Raw genomic sequence first — 18928 nt, forward strand, 5'->3', positions numbered from 1 at the left:
TGAGAGATGAAATGTGGAAGAACTGCTGAAAATAGCCAAAAGGACAAAAATAGCTGAAAATAGCATAAAATGGCATAAAAGCAGCTGAAAATGGCATTCAAAAGATCAAAAAAGGACAAAAATTGCTGAAAGTAGCCCAAAAAAAGCTGAACATAGCCTTAAAATTGCCAAAAATAGCATAGAAATAGCTTGTTTTGGCCTATAAGTAGCTGACAATTGCATTCAGTGGCTGAAAAAGCATAGAAGTAGCTGAAAATAGCATGAAATTGCCATATTTTAAAAATTATAAAAGTTAGAAATGAGAAAAGTCATGTGCAGTCGAATGACGAAGAAATTGAATTTTTTAAAGTTTAAATGTGTCAATACGACAAAGTATGAAGGAGGAGATAGCCGGCATGGAAGAAGAATAATAAACAAAATGGCCGATGTGAACATCAATAGTGTGGATGCTCAGCATCCCCACTAACTAAACGCACACAACATCAATAGTAACACGGTTATCATTTCAGTAGCAAGGCCTTGCAGAAAACAGTAAAAAGTGTGACATTCTGTGGCATGCTTTGATTGGGAAAAAGTAGCGCCATCTGGTGGACAAATATTAAAAATTAAAAATGGAAGAGCTAGATGTCCAAAATGAGATCTTAACATAAAGAAATGTATTAGTTTATGTTGAGATAAATTAGGGATCAAATATGTCATTTTCAATGGGACATTTTTGTACCTTAAGAACAAATGTGTCGGTTTTTGTGTAGCTAATCCATTTTAGGATAACTTAAGAGACTGAGATGCCAATTCTGGAAATTTTTAAAAAATTTATATCCTTTGGAAAATTTGAAAAATATTCACTCAACACATTCAAAATGGCTTTTTAAAAAGGGTAGAAAAATTTAAGAATCTGTTGAGACAGTCCTTACGTCTGTGGTCTTCTTTTTTAAATTGGTTAAGATTTAATAGTCATCTAGTGTCTTGATTGTTTTTTTCAGTGGTCTTTTAAAGTCAAAGGAACATTTCCACAAGCAGACAATGGAGGGTATCAAATCGTACAGTATCCTAGTGTATCATATAGCCTCTCATTACATTCTACTGTGTATCCTATTGTAGCCCATCATATCACTTCATATCTTATATCATTATATCCTATGGAATGAAATATCGTGTTGCGTGAAGCAGTATTCTGTTGTATCGTATCATATTTACTTATAATGGCTGACAAAGGTGTTTTTGAAAAAAGAAAAAAAAAATAGATAATCTTTAGAATCAATAGATAATCAAGTTTTGCTGACTTTGGTTTAAAGAGGGGTACAGGGCCTAAAATCAGCTTCTTATTTCAGGGCACTTCTGTAAAATGTTCCTTCCTCTTGGGCTTTATTTTTGCTTCTATATCTCGAAATAAGATTTTCATCTAGACTTATCAGGCAAGTGTGGAAGTGTAATTAGATCTGAGAGATAGATATGGGATATCTTTGTCCTCTTCAAGATCATCATCGCCAGAAATCCTGATGTTCAGCCGGCTAAAATGTCACGTTTCTACACTATCAGGCTGAAGGAAGCTGATTGTTTTACAGTTGGGAAATTATCTCTTACACTGGATGGGAATTGATCCATAAATTACACTGAAAGATGCACTTAGAGAGTGAAATGTCGTACAAATGTTTAAAAGCAGTGATTATGTACAAGACTTATCACAATTTCAAACCAGACATCATATTAAACCTGAGGTTACTATTTGAATTCCTCACTCTTCACATTTCATCAGGTGATTTGCATTTTCTCAGGTGATTAACTGAAGCTGCGAGGCTCAACAGCAGTAATGGAAAATGCTAAAGCAGCCACAAAGCAATAAACGCGGTTAGAGCAATTCCCCCCGTCAGTCTGCACAGGCCACAGCTGCTCTGAGCCCCGCTGATACGCAGAGACGGCATCAATCCATTCTGCTTAGCCTAGTCTGTCATTTCGCCGGAGGCGGGGGGAGGCTCTGCTGAGTTAAAGGGCTGCTGAGTCATGGTTAAGCTGCCAAGAAAAGAAGTCAAAGGAAGCACAAAACAGGCAACCTCAACATGCACGAAGACAAAAGACTACAGAAGCACATTTATGTAAGACAGAGGGCATGAGGCACGGCAGAAGCCACCAAGTTCATGATGATGGGGATACATGGATGCATGATGGGAGATCTTTTTAGATTTAACACCTTGCACTCGTTTCCACACACAGGTGAGATGCATCACTCTTGGAGGAAAGGGTTAATGCCTTTTGAGCAGAAGACAAACTTTGACAGACAAGGTGGTTTTTACTTTTTAACACCAAACAGCTGTCTCAGTTAATGTTGCTCTTTTATTTCTCTGAAGTGGATTTCAATAATTGAAGGTCTAAGATGAGTCATGGACTTGTATGTTATGTAAAAGCTGCAGGATTACAACAGGCACCATATGAACCTCTCAGCCTGAACACAGGCCTCATCCTGAAGTGGTTCAAACAAGATCTCTGATGGAACTGACACTACATGTAAGGACAGTAATGAGCTTTTTACTTGTTTACCCAGAGAGACGCATGGTGTAGAAATAAAAATGAAGCTCCAGAAGAAGTGGACGGGAACACCTAAAAAGGTCTCCCCATGAATAATGAAAGCAGCTTTTATATCCCCTTAGCTCGCCTCCGATCTGCTCCTCCATCCTTTCTCTTCTACGCTTGATTCAGTCCACGCCTGCTATCTTAAATCGCATCAGGGGAAAGAAACGAGGAGGACTCGGTGATCCAGGACTAACGCAGACTCATCACACTCCCCTGCATGTGACCCGGTCTACGACACGGCTGTGCACGGAGCAATGCATCCACATACCGGCCTCTCTCATTTGCATTTAGATGTTCCTACAGCTGGCTACACACGAGAAGATTTTTAAATCACAGCCGATCTTAAAGACAAAGGAAATCACAGACATGAGGGCAATTTTAGCTGATTTTTGATGTTATTATCCTCTGATTGTTAGATGAATCAATTACACTGCAAGACCCCAGAGCTGCTGTTAGTATTAATATTTTTACAGTGTTCCCAATGTAGCCCTACCCTTCATTTTGCCTGTTCATGTCTAGGGTAAGATGCACCAATTCTTGTTGGAATTGAGGAGAAGGGTGAAGGCACAGTCCAAAACAACTGTCATGGTAAACCTCAAAGAATGCATTACAAAAATTTGTAAAATTTGGAATTTAGACAACAATCTAATGTTAAAATTAAATACTGTTTTAATGCATTATGGCCCACTCATAGTAGAAAAGTTCAGTGTAGGTTGTTTGCAGATGACTTGGTGATGAAGTCTAGATGGGGGGCAGGAAGTGATTTCTGCATAGAGAAGTGCTATCAAAGTTTTGTGCAGTTTTTAGCTGTATACAGCTCAAACTACACAAAAGAAGCTACTTTTGAGTCTTTCGAGTAGCGACAAATTCGGCAAAAAGTTTAAAAAACTCACAGAAAAAAGAGTTTATAAACTCTGGAGGAGTGGAGTCAGGCAGCACTTACATATGATCTGTTCCTACCATCAGTCTGGCATGGTAAACCCTGATCTTGGTTGCATTTCCACAGCTGATGTCCATCCAGCCTCACTCATTGCGATGGGAAATCTGTCTCTTTTTAGAGATATGGATTATTTGGATTGACTCAAAAATAATCTTTTGGCTCATCATGGTGCCACTTTGACTTTTAACATGTGGATTAATCAAGAGTGAAAATTTAACAAAAAAACTCTTAAATGGGAGCCAGCTCTTATCGTAGTATATCAGCGCTAGGGTTTAGTATTGTTTGTTTTTTTTCTGATACTGGTGTTACAATTTATTCTTATATTCTTATACCATTCCAGTGCCTAAACGGTGCCTAAATCTAGACTTTTCAGAAAAAAATAGTGTGTTGAAAATCAGCGGCAGAATAAAAAACTGTCAGGGTATCGTTAATGATTTGCAGGAACATCTTTATTAACCTGACACACCAGATGGATGTTTCACACATCCATCTGGGAAAGCTTCAATAGGAAACATTTGGGAAAAAGCAGAGGCTTTGGAAAAACCTTGGAGTGTGATTGGATGAACGTTCTGTCTGTCACATCTCTACGGGCCAATCAGAGCAACAAAACACGTGACGTAGCCGCTATCGAGCTGCGTGTGCGCAGCAACTGAGGAATAACGCGAAACATGGCGACTATAGACATGTAAGTACACGACTTTTGTTGTTTTTGAAAAGAAAACAACTCACTGCTGTTCTTTTTTCTTCTTTTAATGAAGAAATGTCGTCAAGTTCTGATAAAACTGGCACTTTAGCAGCATCCACGCTAATCTCTTCCGCCATAATTTAATGCACATGCAAATAATTATTATTAAATTACATAATTTCAGACAGGGAGTTGTTTTAGTTGTTTTCTGATTCATTATTTGTCAAAAATTCATTGTCTCAACTGAGTTTGTACGATATGAACTGTGTGCAGGAGATTCTCTTCAGTGACACACAGCAGAAAAAAACAAACAAAGACAAAGAAAAAAAGCTTGCGCGTTGTTGCCTTAGCCACAGCTGCAGCAAGTTTGCTAGGTACCTGATGAAAAATGGAGTGATTGGCTTCACAGAAAAAGTGTTCCAGCTCAGACCTGGGTCAGCAGCAGGGGTCTCAAGGTCAGTCACCAGAAAGCCTAACAGCAGCTCCACCACCTGAGAAACGTAAGGCCCTGGGGCCGACACCGGCTGATATCAGAGCTTCGAGGCTCCATAAATATCAGCCCCACTTTTTGAAATATACCTTTCATGCACGAGCAGAAACAACATGGACTACCCACAGTGTGTTTTCATGTTAACAAGCTCTCAGCAACAGAAATGTTCAAAATTTTTTCTTTAATTTAAAAGAAAAATAAGTTTGTATTTGTTTACATGTTAACTGGCTCAACTACAAGCAGTATGATGTGATTTAGTGACCATTGTCGGTCTGTTGGTCACGTTAAAGAGTAATTGTGATGCTGCTACATGTTTTTTAATAAATCCAAAAGCAATTTGCCAAAAAATAGGATGTTATTGTGCCTTTAGGCAAGACCTGTGTCTCAATAAGAAACAGACAGCTTAAGTGTGACCTTAAGTGCTTGTTTGTAAATCAGACACAAACAGTATGCTGTATTGGTCGGACGTGCAAGTGACAGAAAGGACACAGAATGCATTTAAAATATTAGAAGTTATGAATTTAGACAGAATGTCATGAAAAAACAAGTATCTATTGAGATTTATTGTACATGTTATTCATCATATACAGAAATAGCCCTGAAAATCTTGAGCGGATGCTCAACCCCAGAGGCAAAGCTGCTGCTTTTTTCTCTCTCACACTCGTTGACGATCGCTTCACTTAGTTATGTTTCCGCAATCTTTTGATTTCTCCACTGACATTAGAGTGAAATTAGAGCCAGAGTTTTATTGACAACCAGTAAAGGGAGTAGAAGAAGAACTCTAAGTACATTTTTCAGTACCTGCACCGTTTTTTGTTTCAGCACCGCAGACAGCGCAGTAACCATTATCCATTCACACCAGCATGGGGAGGGGGGGTGTTAGCGTGCGTGTTTGGGAGGAGCACGCGGGGTGGGTAGGGGAGTGGGGTCACGGACAACAGTGCATGTTAAATTCGACTCAAAAAGTTTGAGAACCACTGCACTAAGCAGTGGACGTGTTGGTACCGGTACCATGTCGGTACAGGATTTTGATGAGGGAGAAAAGCTGTTAAAGCAGTGCAACTAGCCTCTTAACTCAGTACAAGACTCCTCTAGACTCTTCGTCTGGTGAAGTTTGTAGTTGGACTGCGTCATTTGAGGAAACTACCACCTTTATGCCAAGTAAATTGATTAACATGAAAAAGAAAAATGACTTTTTGTAAGGTGTAGAGATCATACCCAATGTTTAATAGAAACTTTCAGGTTCACTTAGGGCTTTAATGTACTAACTTTTGTTTGATTCCTATCTGGTGTTCTTCACTTCCTGACCCCCATCTTCACACATCATTGGGATCACATGACACTAAAAGCAAACACTCTATTTCTGTTGTAAACACTGTTGACAACTACTGGGGATGTTCCAGGAACTTGAAGGGTTGTCCCTTTCATAGGGGAAGATTTCACCACTAGGGGTCACTCAAAATTATTAGGTACGGGTAAAATGTGTAAATGGGACTGAGATGAGATCTCATAGAAACTACCGTGAGCAAATGTGACCTCAGAGGAAAAACAAATATGGAGGACCACTGACATTGCCAGCTGTATGTCTTATAAAGTCACTCATGTTGCCATAACCTCAGAACTGGTCTTCTTTTTCAGGACTCGTCTTGGTTTGGGGCCCAGTTTCTCAACCAGCACAGAAGAAAGCAGGATCTGAAATCCTAAACATCAAACATATTTGATGTCCATGATTCCAGGCTCCGACTTGATTGGGAACAGGAAAGCAGCAGGGATTATTTTGATGTATAATCGGTTGAAACGAGAGCCAATAAGCAGCCTAAATCATCTAGTGCGTAGCCAGCCTGAGTATGCTTTTTGCAGGAATGGAGTTGCAGTATTCACCTATCTTTAAAAGTCTACGATGAGCAGATCCAACATGCCGTGTACGAGATGAGAGTTGGCAAACTTGTTCCTCACATCCTGCTGGAAGCGGCTTGGGTGATTACTGAGTGTTTATTACGAACAGAGAGAGTAAATGTGTAAATGTTTTAATATCAAATGCCAGACAAATTGTGAAATGATTATTTGCCCACAGAGATGGGGTATAAAAACAACTGGAGAGCTTTTATCTTTCCTGAATGTGAGGACAACAAGAGATTAACCAAATAGGTTGCTGTGACGAACATTAATTCTTCCAAAATTAGAGTGTTTGATTTAATGAATCAGGTTGATCAAAAATGCTGCAGGACACACACCAATGCTCTGCTTTTAGGGTGTGACTCTCTACAAACCAAGCGGGGATTATGAGTGTATTTCCTGTCTCAGTTTAATCATCAGCTGCTTCTACAAGCCATCCCATTCACCAACTGCTTTTTCAGACCCCCCTCCACCCCACCAGGGGCGCTACAGCCACTACGAGGACTCACCAAGATCCTTAGAGCCTTGACTTTCGCTGGCCATCTCGCCCATCCGCACCAGAGCGTCGAAGTAGCCCTTTGCAGCATATGTGACACCTGGAAACATGGAAGCATTGGGCATCAGATCAAGGGTGCCGAGTTGAGGTGATGTCTTCTTCAGCTCTGCAAACCCCCCTTACAGCCCTCCCCCCAGAGAGGTAAGGTTGGGCATGGGAAATAAAGAGCGACAGGCGGGAATGGAGACCAGGCAGGAAAAGAAAAAGCTCTATGGAGGCAACTACAGGAAACAAAGACAGAGCTAAAGAGATCAATCTCAAGCACAGTGGAGAGGACTCTGCCCTTACAGCAAACTACTCAGAAAAAATCTTTTTAAACAATTTGTTCCAAGAAAAACATTTTTGACTTGACCTCAACAGTATCTAGCCATGCAAACAGCTTCAGGCTTGTTTATATCTCTGCAGCCGTCAGAGGGTTGGGTTTAGGTTGGCTTCCAGCTCAGTGAGAAACAAAAACTGTAAACTTTGAAGACTTTTATCAAATCTTTTGGCAGCTGGAGACAAGAGATCACAAGATCCCAGGAGAAATCTAAGATCTTGTTGGGAGTGGGAGCTCGTGTGATTAAATGCGATGTGTAAATAAACGGTTGCTTTTCTGATTGAAAGGTTTATGTCTCCTAGAAAGGATCCATGGAATCAAATATAATCCTGTGGTTTTCTGCCTCACATAAACTACTTTCATCTGTGATGTTTAGTTACCTCCTTAGCCGACTGAAGACCTGTGGCTTGTGCCACCAGTTGGGATGTAATGTTGGTCAATTGTTAAGATGTACGGCTGAGAGTCCTCAGATGCTTTGTGTGTTCTCGTCCTTTATGATCGATCTGTTCAAGGTGGAAAAGTCTATCCTGCACGTTTGGTAGGGTAGTCGGTAGGGTAGCCAGCGGTTCTTAAATGGTGTGGCAAGGCACACTGGAGTTATGGCACTGATAAAGCCAGAGGCAGGATAACGGAGAAGCTGGGGTGGAGGACTGTCAACTGACTGGCACTTGACTCCGTGGCTTGCCTGAACTAATGCTACACACTTGATTAACTGTATGTAAGAGGCTATTTTGAAATTTTGGCTTAATCTTAGAAAGATCCGGTTGCCAAGTGCCATTAAAAATGAAAGAAGCTGAAGAGTAAAGTTTGATTTCATGCAGAAATAAGAGGAAATGTGGGTTTTGTTTTAGGTCAGATTGGACTGAGGTGAGTTGGGAAGCTACCAGAATGACACAGAACAGGGGTCATCAAGTACATTTGCACAAGGGCCAGATTTAGTCTCGGCAAAAACTCTGAGGGCCGAACTTTCGAATAAACAAAAACTAGATAAATATTTTAACCCCTTTTAAATAATTTTTGCCTCTTTAGCCCATTTTTTGACATGCTTTAACCCCTTTTGAACCACTGTTTTATCCCCTTGGCGTCACCCTTTTATTCATTTTTTTGCCACTTTTCCTATATTTTTGGCACCTTTCACCCATTTTACCACTCTGTAAACCCTTTTTGAAACTTTCTTGCTAATTATTGCCCCTGGGTGCCACTCTTTAACTGCTTTTCACTACTTTGCCAGGCTATTTTTGCTGTATGTTTGCCACTTTTTGATTCTTCAACCAAAATTTTGCCATTCTTTATCCCCTTTCAAATCATTTTTCCTGCATGTTTTATCTCCTTTGTGCCACTCTTTTATCCATTTTTGCAACTTTTCTCGTATTTTTGCCAATTTTTAAACCATTTTCACTGCTATTTCTTCACCTTTTTGCCACTTTTGACCCATTTTTGATACGTCTTTATCCCCTTTTACCATTTATGCCACATTTTAACCTCTTTTCACCACTTTTCCTGTCTATTTTTTGTCCCTTTGTGCCACTTAACACCCATTTTTGCCACTCTCTAACCCCTTTTCACCACTTTATCAGTCCATTTTTGCAACATTTCTGCCAACTTCAACCCTATTCTATTTTTTCTTTTTTACTAATAATAGCTGGCAAGTAAATTTCTATAAAAAATGATCAAATGTTACGTCATTCTAAAATTATTTCAATATTAATGGTTTTTGGGTTGGATTCAAAAGCTGCAGACATTTAGGCTAAAGCCAACAACATCTTCTTTTCCTCCTTTTCTGAATTTAATGATCTTCTGGGGCCGGACAGAAAGCTTTTGGGGGCCTGATATGGCCCTCAGGCCGCCAGTTGATGATCAGTGACATAGAGTGATATTTTTACTATCTCAGGTCCAAACTGCCTCATAATTCATTATTTCTATAAGAGTGGTTGACAGGGCCAGATTAAGACATCATAGTGCTCCTGGGCAAGGTCTTTCAAGTGCCCCGGCCCCACCAAAATTCAGCTGCCTTTGCTTTGACAGGAGTTTGCATGCATAATAGTCGACTGAGCTGTTAAAGTCTATGGCAATCAAAGTAGCCATTCCCTTGGTGCGACTTTGCTGTTTTTAAGGTGGCAAAGGAACACCTTGTTTGTTAAAGAGCAGATGCACCAGCTCCCTCACTGATGCAGGATATTTGGCTGCTCAGGGCCCACGTTCAATTGTCCCTTCCTGAAGTTACTCTATCCCCAAAGTGCAGGATCTCTGGACGGTCTTTGCAGTGAGGTGCTGGTACAAAGGCTGGTTGTAACATCGGGCAACTGACCGCTCACTTCAACAGTCTCAGGCGTGGGAGCGCTGCAGGTGCCAATCTGGCGTTGCAAGCTGCTTGGAATTTCCTCTGCCCAGGTCGCCAATAATGTTAGCAACAGAGTGAACATTAGCTGTCTCACCTCCCTGCCCCATGCTGCCTGACCAACGGGGAGGGGTACGTTAGCTCATAGCGCCACTGTGTGAAACTAGGGCTGGACAATTAATCACAAATTAGATTAAACTGCAATACGGTATGCTGCAATTTTCAAATCGCAGAAGTTGCAATATTTCTTTAACTTGAAATATGTCAAAACACCAGTTTAATAAATCTTTTTTTTGCAGCGGCAGAGATTTTATGCACGTTATGCAAACATCCAAGGGTCAAATCTTTTATAATCGTTTACAAAAATCCCCCTTGTTGTGTGTTATGTATGTTTTTCTTAATCACAGTGAGTGACATAAAAATGATAACGCCCTTAAACAAGCAAATGACATTACATTTGCAATACGAGCAAAAATAGTCAGCTCATTCTATCTAAAACTGATGAAGCCAAGCGTTACTTCACGGAAGTCATACCCCCGCAGCGATCAGCTGGTAGCCAGCCTCACCTCCTCCACCCCAGCCGCCTCCTTTATAGCTTAAAGCTTGTTGCACCACCATATTCAGAATCCTGCTACTATGGATAAATTGCTTCAGAAATAATTTCATTGTTTTAAAAACACATGGTCTTATTTATGGAATCATTCACTGCTTGAATTTGTCGAAAAATGCACAAGGTTAACCCGAGAATAATCGTTTATTAAATCGCAATATTTGGGGAAAAAATCGCAACTAGATTATTTTTGCAAATCATTCAGCCCTAGTTGAAACTACAGTGACACTCATGGACAGGCTAATGGAAAGCATTAGGCAGTCTTATCTATGTTTGGAAGGTTAGGATGGTTATGTGCTTACTGCTCTGGGCCCCCTGTGGGTCTAGGGCCCCAGGGCAATTACCCAGTTGCCCTAATGGTTAATCCAGCCCTGGCGGTTGACCTATTTGACAATTTGGATCATGATGTGTCATGATAGAGGTGGGTATGGGTCCTGAGGATAGAGAACCACTGCTTTAGTCAATCAAACGCCACCTTAAGTTTCCTTTAATCAGATTTGAATAAGAAGTGAACCTACAGAGAGAAAACAGCTTTAACTCCATTCTTCAGTGCCGTAATCCAAACAAACCCAACCCTGGCGGTCTAACAAGTACTGAGAGAGTTTGCATTGTCAGCTTCATGGCTAGATATTAACAAAGGTAAGCCGGAAAACTGTTTTTCTCATCTACAGAACCAAATGTTTAAAGTCCTTGACATCTTAACAAACTCACCACTTTAAAGTTTTCTGATGAACAAACAAGCCCTCCAAAGTAGCAAAGCATTCTGCAATTCAAATAGTGTGTCAGCCTCCATTCTCTGCAGTGCATTATCACACAAGCCAGGGACACCGGCTGAGACGTAATGGTGACTCAGGCCTCGAGAAACGGGGACAAGATGGCCGCAAGCAGCAGCGACAGTGAATTAAAGCAAGTCTAGGGGGTTAGCCACACATGGACTGACAGCCAGGATGACAGTGGACACATGTCCAGTAGGAGATACATATGGATGAGAGCGGAGTTTGTAACGGGGCCGTCATGTTGATGGGTTTGTGCTTGAACTGCCAGAGGACGCTCATGCAGAATCCCCGAGAGAGCGAAGGATGACAAAGTGTTTCTACCTCCGCGTGGTAAACAATGTAAATCTATTCTGAGCCTGAGTTCACTTCTAGTTCTTGTTCCCGTGATGTGAGTCCACAGAGACGCTGAGTGAAGCTTTCTGGTGCGTGTTATTGTCCTGAAAATGAAAGTGGGCGTCTGGCTGCTGCTTCTGTAAACACACTTTGCAATTTCATTTCTTGGCATGTTTTCACTGTTTCATCAAAAAATGAGAACAGAATGACAGTAAAGCTCCACGCAGAGTCCCAACTCAAGGTAAGCTACAGCTGAGAGATGACCCAAGACCCCCTCCTAAGCCAGGCTCCAGTTAAGCCCAGGTGGGGTATAATGAGTGTGAGAGAGCTAAAGTGGGTGAGTACAGCTAATGTAATTGATGTCCACAGAAATCCCAGCTATAGTGGGAGAGTGGGGCCAGGCCGAGGCGGGATTAGCTTTGCTTGTCTGTCAGTTGGAAAGTGACAGAGAGTGAGGAAGGTAGGAGAAGAAGAAGAGGACGACGGGTCGGCCTGTAGAGGATTAGAGCAGTGATATAAAGCTGATGGAGAGTCGGAGAAAATGAAGCACAAACAAGATACAGGTCTGAACCAGCTGAGAGTGACATAATGCACACGTTCCCACTGAATCAGAGCTACTCACATTCTCTTACAGTAAGCACTGGATGGAAAGTTGACCCTTTGTTAGCTCTTTGATTGGCAGGTCTTTGGGCCAATCAGAGAGCTCCCTCTAAACGCAACCCTTGCTGAGCTACTTCTGGTTTGAAGTGTGTCATGGTGAAATTTTGACCTTAATTTGGTTGTTTTTATCGGCCTGAATGATTATCAATGCTGATATTTGGCATTTGGTTGATTAAACTGTACTGTACAGAACTTTTAGGCATGTTTAGCCTAAATTTGAGGATTGACACAACCCTGAATGTGCTCTGGATGTCCTTAACTTTCTGATTAAAGTCATTGTCTCAGTCCTTGTGAGGCTTGGATGTTGACTGATTGCAGGAGGAATCGACTCCTTTGTGACGACGTCTCTTTGGGTATCGTTGACGAGACCGTGTGTCTAATGCCAACATTTTCTGGAGAGCAAACCTGGCCTGTCCAAACCTGGAACACTTTCCTGGGCCTAATCTAGATCACCACATACTAGGTTCCCAGGACCCAGCAGGTCAAGACCCAAGAGGTGACCATGTAGGTCAAGGAGGGGGCAGCTTAGAGCATTGGTTCCCGACCTGGGGTCCAGGATCCAAAGATTTTAGGGGGGGGGCACGAGGCTTTGTCTGCTCTGAGGCTGCCAAAATTAGATTTGCAAATATTGACTTCAACCACGATAAAGGTCTTTTGATAAGAAAAGCATGCATAGGCCTCTTTTTAGGGTTTTAGCATTGAAACAATAAAATCTATGTGGATTTTTGGTGGCAGTCTGTCACTTTTACTTCTCTCTTGGGTCTTGGGGGGGCTATGCTTTTCTTAGGTGCCTGTAGGGGGGGCTCCAAGGAAAAATGGTTGGGAAACGCTGGCTTAGAGCAGTGGTTCTCAACCTTGGGGTTGGGACCCCCTTCGGGGTCGCGAGACACGGAGAGGGGGTCTCCAGATGCCCTAAAACACTAAGAATATTTTAAAATTACACTTTTGCCACTTTACACCAAATTTGTCAATTTTTTTTTCCCACCAGTTTTAACACATTGTTGCCATTTAACAACTATTTTTGTCAGTTTTAAACTCTTTCCACCACTTTTTTTGCCTGTTTTTGCCACTTCTAAACCATTCTTGCCAGTTAAGCTTAATGTTACCTCTGTTGACCCATTATTGCCACTATTAACCCCTTTATACCTCTTTTTTACACCCATTTCAACCCCATTTCATAGGCCCATTTTTTCTAGTTTAACCAATTTCTGAATATTTTTTCTTTCTCAGTTAACCCTTATTGCCAGATTTTTAACTATTCCATTTAACTCATCCTATTTCACCAAATTTCCACCCAGTTTTGCCAATTTAAAGCCATTTCAGCCACTTTTTAACTCCCTTTTACCACTATTTATGCCTTTTTTTGCCACTTTAACCCATTTTTGCCTTTTTGTCATTTTATCTAATTTTTGCCACTTCTAATCCATTTCTGCTACTTTTAAAATCCAACTTCACCACCTTTTTCACATTTTTTGCCATAATTAACCCATTTTAGCCATTTTTAAACCATTTTAATACTTTTTTTAAACAAAGGGGATTTAAATTTTTAAGAAGGCTATTTACTACACAAATGATTAAAATAGATATTGTTTCTTTGATAAGACTGGTTATCTTTTCAGGTTAAATATGAAATATGGTTATCACAGCTTAACTTTACAATGGACCATGATTTTGCTGGCCCCCAGTTTGGCACAGCCCCACCAAGCTCTTCCATTTATCCCCCTTTATGGACAGTCTTGTCTGCACATGACTATATCAAATTGTATATGGCTGTGTTCAACCACCTTCAGGCACAGTGGGGGTCCCCAGTCTCTGGTACCTTCATTTTAGGGGTCGCGGGCTGAAAAGGTTGAGAACCAATGGTTTAGAGGACACCTGGAGAGATGGGGCATGGGCCTGGCTCAGGCCTGGAGGACAGCCTTCAGGAGGCCAGAGCAGTGTGGGACCAAGGTTAACGTGGTGACATCATAACTGACCTGACCTGAAGGATGACCTGGGGTACTGTCCGGGTGGGTAGTTGGGTTGCCACAAGCACCTTGTCATGCTGTGGATGTCCCAAGGGCCTTGAAACTGCTGGCAGTCTTCGGGTTTGTCACCATGGGTGAAATCGCCCAGGCACAGCAAATGCCGTCAAGCTTGACCTTGGCTGAGGAGCAACACACAAGTGTCGAGCTTGTTTTCTATAAAATGTATGTTTGGGAGCTGGGGAATGTTTTGTATTTTGATGTATGATTTGTTTTTGTTTTTTTATTTGGTGTCTGATTTTAAATGTTGTGCCCTAATAATCCATTAACAAATGTCCCATTTGCTCCCATTATAAATGCATATTTTAATCTCTGCCATTGCAGGATAAAACCATGCATTCTCTTATGTCAGTGATTCATTTAGAAGAAAACCAGTCAACTTGATCATTTTGAGTGTATACACCTAGATGGCACTATTTTCTCATAATAAACCTTTGCATGAAACATCATTTCTCAAACAACTACAGAATATATTGTGGTAATGCTATTTAAGCAATTTCACTGGAAAAAATAACTTTAATCTAGCAGAAGATTTATGCAATAATCACCTTTATTCTGCAACAATTTTATGAATTGCAATCAAGGTTAAAAGTCACTGGCTAACTCTGAGAGACATCCAACTACTGACACGGTCCTCATTTGTTTAGTCTTGGTAACTAGTAACAGGATCACCAATGTTAGTGGACATCATTTGCATCAGTCATGAGTAATATTCATTAATTTCTTGTATCTTTGACTTGATTCTGTCAATCACATCAATCAAAGATTAATCAATAAAACTGTTAAATCACAGCGTATTTGTGATTTTTTTTTCACATAGGAAGGAGCCCAGCAACATGAGACTTTCTCTGACCTGTCGTGGCATAACAAAGGGTCAATTTCACCTTAAGAATCAATCTATTTCATGTGATATTATGAGGCAACAACATCATTTAATGAACCCTTTACATAACAATGTCAAGTCAAATAGATTGGTTCTTGTGTTATGGCCATCGTACACCAATTCTTTCTTCTTCTACTGTCAGCAAACAGCTTTTAGATGTTGAGCAGCCACCATTTGGCAGAAATGCTGCATTGCAATAAGGTACTGGTACGCAAAAGCTGTAAATTGTGTAAAACACTTGAAAATCGCTGTCCAACCTTTGCTGAAGGACATCTGAACATCCAGATTAAAACTAGAAAAGCCCTTAACTGTTACGTGATCTCTCCCTCTGCAGCCAAAGAGACCACATTTTTCACCTTGAAGATGTCTTCTGACCTTCAAACCTCCATGTCAATGCTTCCTGGCCTTCTTTCTTTCACATGCGCTCTCTCGCTCCCAGGTGAAATCTTCCCTTATTCCTCTATTTTCTCACCCGACAGCTCTCGTCTGCTCCAGAGCTGCACTAACCTGTGATAAAGGTTTTAATAAAAGCTCTATTCCAATGAAGCACCCTATCCCAAACCATATTACCCACATCCAGTCCAGTCTAGCCCAAAAGCTCTTCCATTCAAAATAAAAAGTCTGCTTCCTAACTCCATCTTGCAGGCTTTCACAGCCTGCAGAGAAAAAACCCTCCACCACGATTCTACGTTCAAACCCGGAGGCTCTGCTGGCATTTTTCCTGTAACAATAGACGCTCACTGGGTGCCCAGCCCTGCTCTGCACCGCTCTACTCTAAACCCTGCCTGTGTGCCGCTGCCTGGCATTGATGAAGTGTAATCCCCTCTCAGGGAGTCGCAGGGCTATTTTTAGACTTATCTATCAGACCCAAGTGAGGCTTCCTTTGCTGGTCTTGTGGGCTGTTGAGTCTTCCCTGCATTTCCCCTCCGAGCTCATAAAGGAGAGCCCTGCTCGACACCTTGCACACAGCATACCAACGAAGCACAGCTGCACCACCGCTGAAAGAAAAGATATGATCCTGATAACTTCCTCACTGCAGGGCGGCATGAAAGAGCGAAGCAATGAAAAGCTTTTCTTATCAATAAATGAGAAAAAACATGCTTGAAAGCTTGTCTAATCTTACAACATGTACATTTAAATTCTTAGAGTATTTTCAGCCTATTTTAAAAGCATGAAATATGAATCTTAGGTCTTTCTTTGCTGGCTACACACTAGACGATTGTAGATCTGAGGTTGGGTCAATGGGGGCGGACTTGTTGCAACCAATTAATTGTCCAAATAATCCTCAAGAATCAAGTCGATTGTTTTATTGCTCCTAGTTATGTCAAAGTCTCCCCAGTCTGCAAATCAAACATATTCATATGAAGTCATTACTGTTGCAAAACTCAGCAGACATAAAAGTTTGGGGGGCATGATTTTGAGGGCTCAGATCTTTCCTCAAACCTGCCTTTGTGCTCCAAACTGCCTCCCTGAACTGAGATTTTCTCTGTCTGTCCTTAAAATGTCTGCTTGCTCTCAAATTGTTACTTGCTGGCTCAAATTTCCTCCACTTGTGCTCAAATAATTCTCCTCTCATTCAGGTTGCCTCTTCTGCTTGTGAAACTGCCACTTTCTCATTTTACTCTTTGTGCAAGATTGAAACTTTCTCTGCCCACGCATTCTAAACTTTCTCTGCATGTGCTAAAAACTTTCTAAGCATGCATATTAAACTTTCTCTGCAAGGGCTCAAAACTTTTTCTACATGCCTGAAACCTTCTCTGCCTGCATCCTCATAACTTCGTCTGCATGCATACAAACTTTCTCTGCACACACACAAAACTTGGTCTGGTTTCGTATGAAACTTTACGTGTGCATACAAAACTTTCTCTGCATGCATATGAAACTTTTTCTGTATGTGCTTAAATTTTGTCTGCATGCATGCAGCTTCCTTGTGAGGGCTCAAAACTTTTCTGCATGCCTGAAACCTGTGTGTGCATACTCAAAACCTTCTCTGCTTGCATACAAACTTTCTTTGCAAACGTACGAAACTTAATCTGCATAAACTGAAAACTTTCTCTGCAGGGGCTCAAAACTTTATGTGCATGCCTGAAACTTTCTCTGCACATTCTCAAAACTATAACTGTGCGCATATGAAACTTTCTCTACTTGTGTACCAAAATTTCTCTCTGCATATGCTTAAAATTTCTCTGCTATTACACATAACTTTCTCTGCATATGCTCAAATTTTCTAACCTTGCAAAGCAGATGGATACGCCCGTTTATGTGTCTCTCACTGGCGAGTCCATCTTGCAAAGCTCCCGTCTGAACTGTTTGGGTCTGGTTAGAAAGTGACAGGACCAATCAGCGACCAGGGGCAGTACTTTTAGGCACGGCGCAGTCGTCACGTAAGCAAGCGGCAACAAGAGGCTGGTGTAATTATGACGGAAGAGATTAGCGTGGATGCTGCTAAAGCGCCAGTTTTATCAGAATTTGTCGACATTTCTTCGTTAAAGGAAGAAAAAAGAACAGCAGTGAGTTGTTTTCTTTTCAAAAACGACAAAAGTCGTGTACTGACATGTCTACATTCGCCATGGTTCGCGTTATTCCTCGGTAGCTGCGCACACGCATCTCGGTCGCCCACGTCACGTGTTTTGTTGCTCTGATTGGCCCATAAAGATGTGACAGACAGAACATTCATCCAATCACCCTCCAAGTTTTTTTTCCAAAGCCTCTGCCCTTTCCAAAATGCTTAGTATTAAAGGTTTCCCAGTTGGATGTGTGAAACAAATCCATCTGGTGTGTCAGGTTACAAACTTTCTCTAACTGCACACAAAAATAGCTCTGCAAGTGCTCAAAATTTCCCCTGTGTTCGTACCAATGTTTCTCAGCAAATTCCCCAAACTTTCTCTGCATGCAAAGGAGCTTTCTTTGTGGATGTTTAAAAAAATGCTCTGCACACATTTAAACCTTAACCTGCATGCTCTTAAAACCTCTGCATGCATATGAAACTTTATTTCCAGATGCTCAAAAATGTTTCTCTATGCATACGAAACTTTCTCTGTGAGTGCGATTCATGCACGCAGGGAAGTTTTGAGTGCGTGCAGATTAAATTTTGTACGTGCACAGAATCTGGAAGATTCTTGCGTGCACAAGGAAATGCACATGAAATCTGAGCAAGCAACCAAAGATTTGAGTACAAGCAAACATTTTGAGCACAATCAGGGAAGATGTAAGCACAAGGAGGCAGTCTAGAGCACAAAGGCATGTTTGAAGGAAGATCTGAGGCCAAACTAAAAATGTATGCTTTCAATAATGACTACATATGTTTGATATTTATGGTTCTAGATTAGGCTATCCCTGAAGGTTTGTCTGATATAGCCAATGAGCAGGGGAGCATCACTTTTACATTTATCGTCCTATTTTTAAGATATTAAAAATGCGAAGTGTGTAGCCACCATTAAGGACGATGAAAAAGCAATTATAAGTGTCTATATCAATCATGTTTTAGTCAAGTCATTTCTTCTAGTGTTTCTATATCCACTTTGATTTTTTACACAATCCTGTCCTGGATATTTCCTCCATTCGTTCCCATTTCCTCGGCCCTGTGGGAGGCCATCGTAATCTCACAACTCCTCCTGTTCCACTTCCCATTGGCTTATGCTCCACTTAGCTCCCCCAAGACATTTCCAGAGCTTCTGTCTTTAACCTTGAGCCAGTGCAGCACCTTAAAAACCTTCTCTCTCTCACTCACACTCACACACACTCAGGACGCAGCAGACCTACCTGTGCAAGCCACAAAAAGCAATGACAAAGACGGACAGCTGAGGCAGACATTTAGGATCAATGGACTGGAGGCGGAGGGACAGAGACA

At 41.3% G+C, this 18928-nt stretch overlaps 1 protein-coding gene across 7 annotated transcripts in view; it reads right to left on the minus strand.

Annotated features, from left to right (window-relative positions):
• The window catches only part of baiap2b (BAR/IMD domain containing adaptor protein 2b), a 161380-nt gene that overhangs the window by 83592 nt on the left and 58860 nt on the right, over positions 1 to 18928 (minus strand). For 6 of the 7 annotated variants that reach the window (XM_041815904.1, XM_041815905.1, XM_041815908.1 and 3 more), the window contains one exon: positions 7089 to 7175. The exons of the other annotated variant lie outside the window; for it this stretch is intronic. In XM_041815904.1, coding sequence (XP_041671838.1) covers positions 7089 to 7175 — 87 coding nt within the window. The remainder of the gene's footprint in view (positions 1 to 7088; positions 7176 to 18928) is intronic. 7 annotated transcript variants of the gene reach the window in all.

The sequence above is a fragment of the Cheilinus undulatus genome, linkage group 20 (genome assembly GCF_018320785.1).
Source record: "Cheilinus undulatus linkage group 20, ASM1832078v1, whole genome shotgun sequence".
NCBI classification, from domain to species: Eukaryota; Metazoa; Chordata; class Actinopteri; order Labriformes; family Labridae; genus Cheilinus; species Cheilinus undulatus.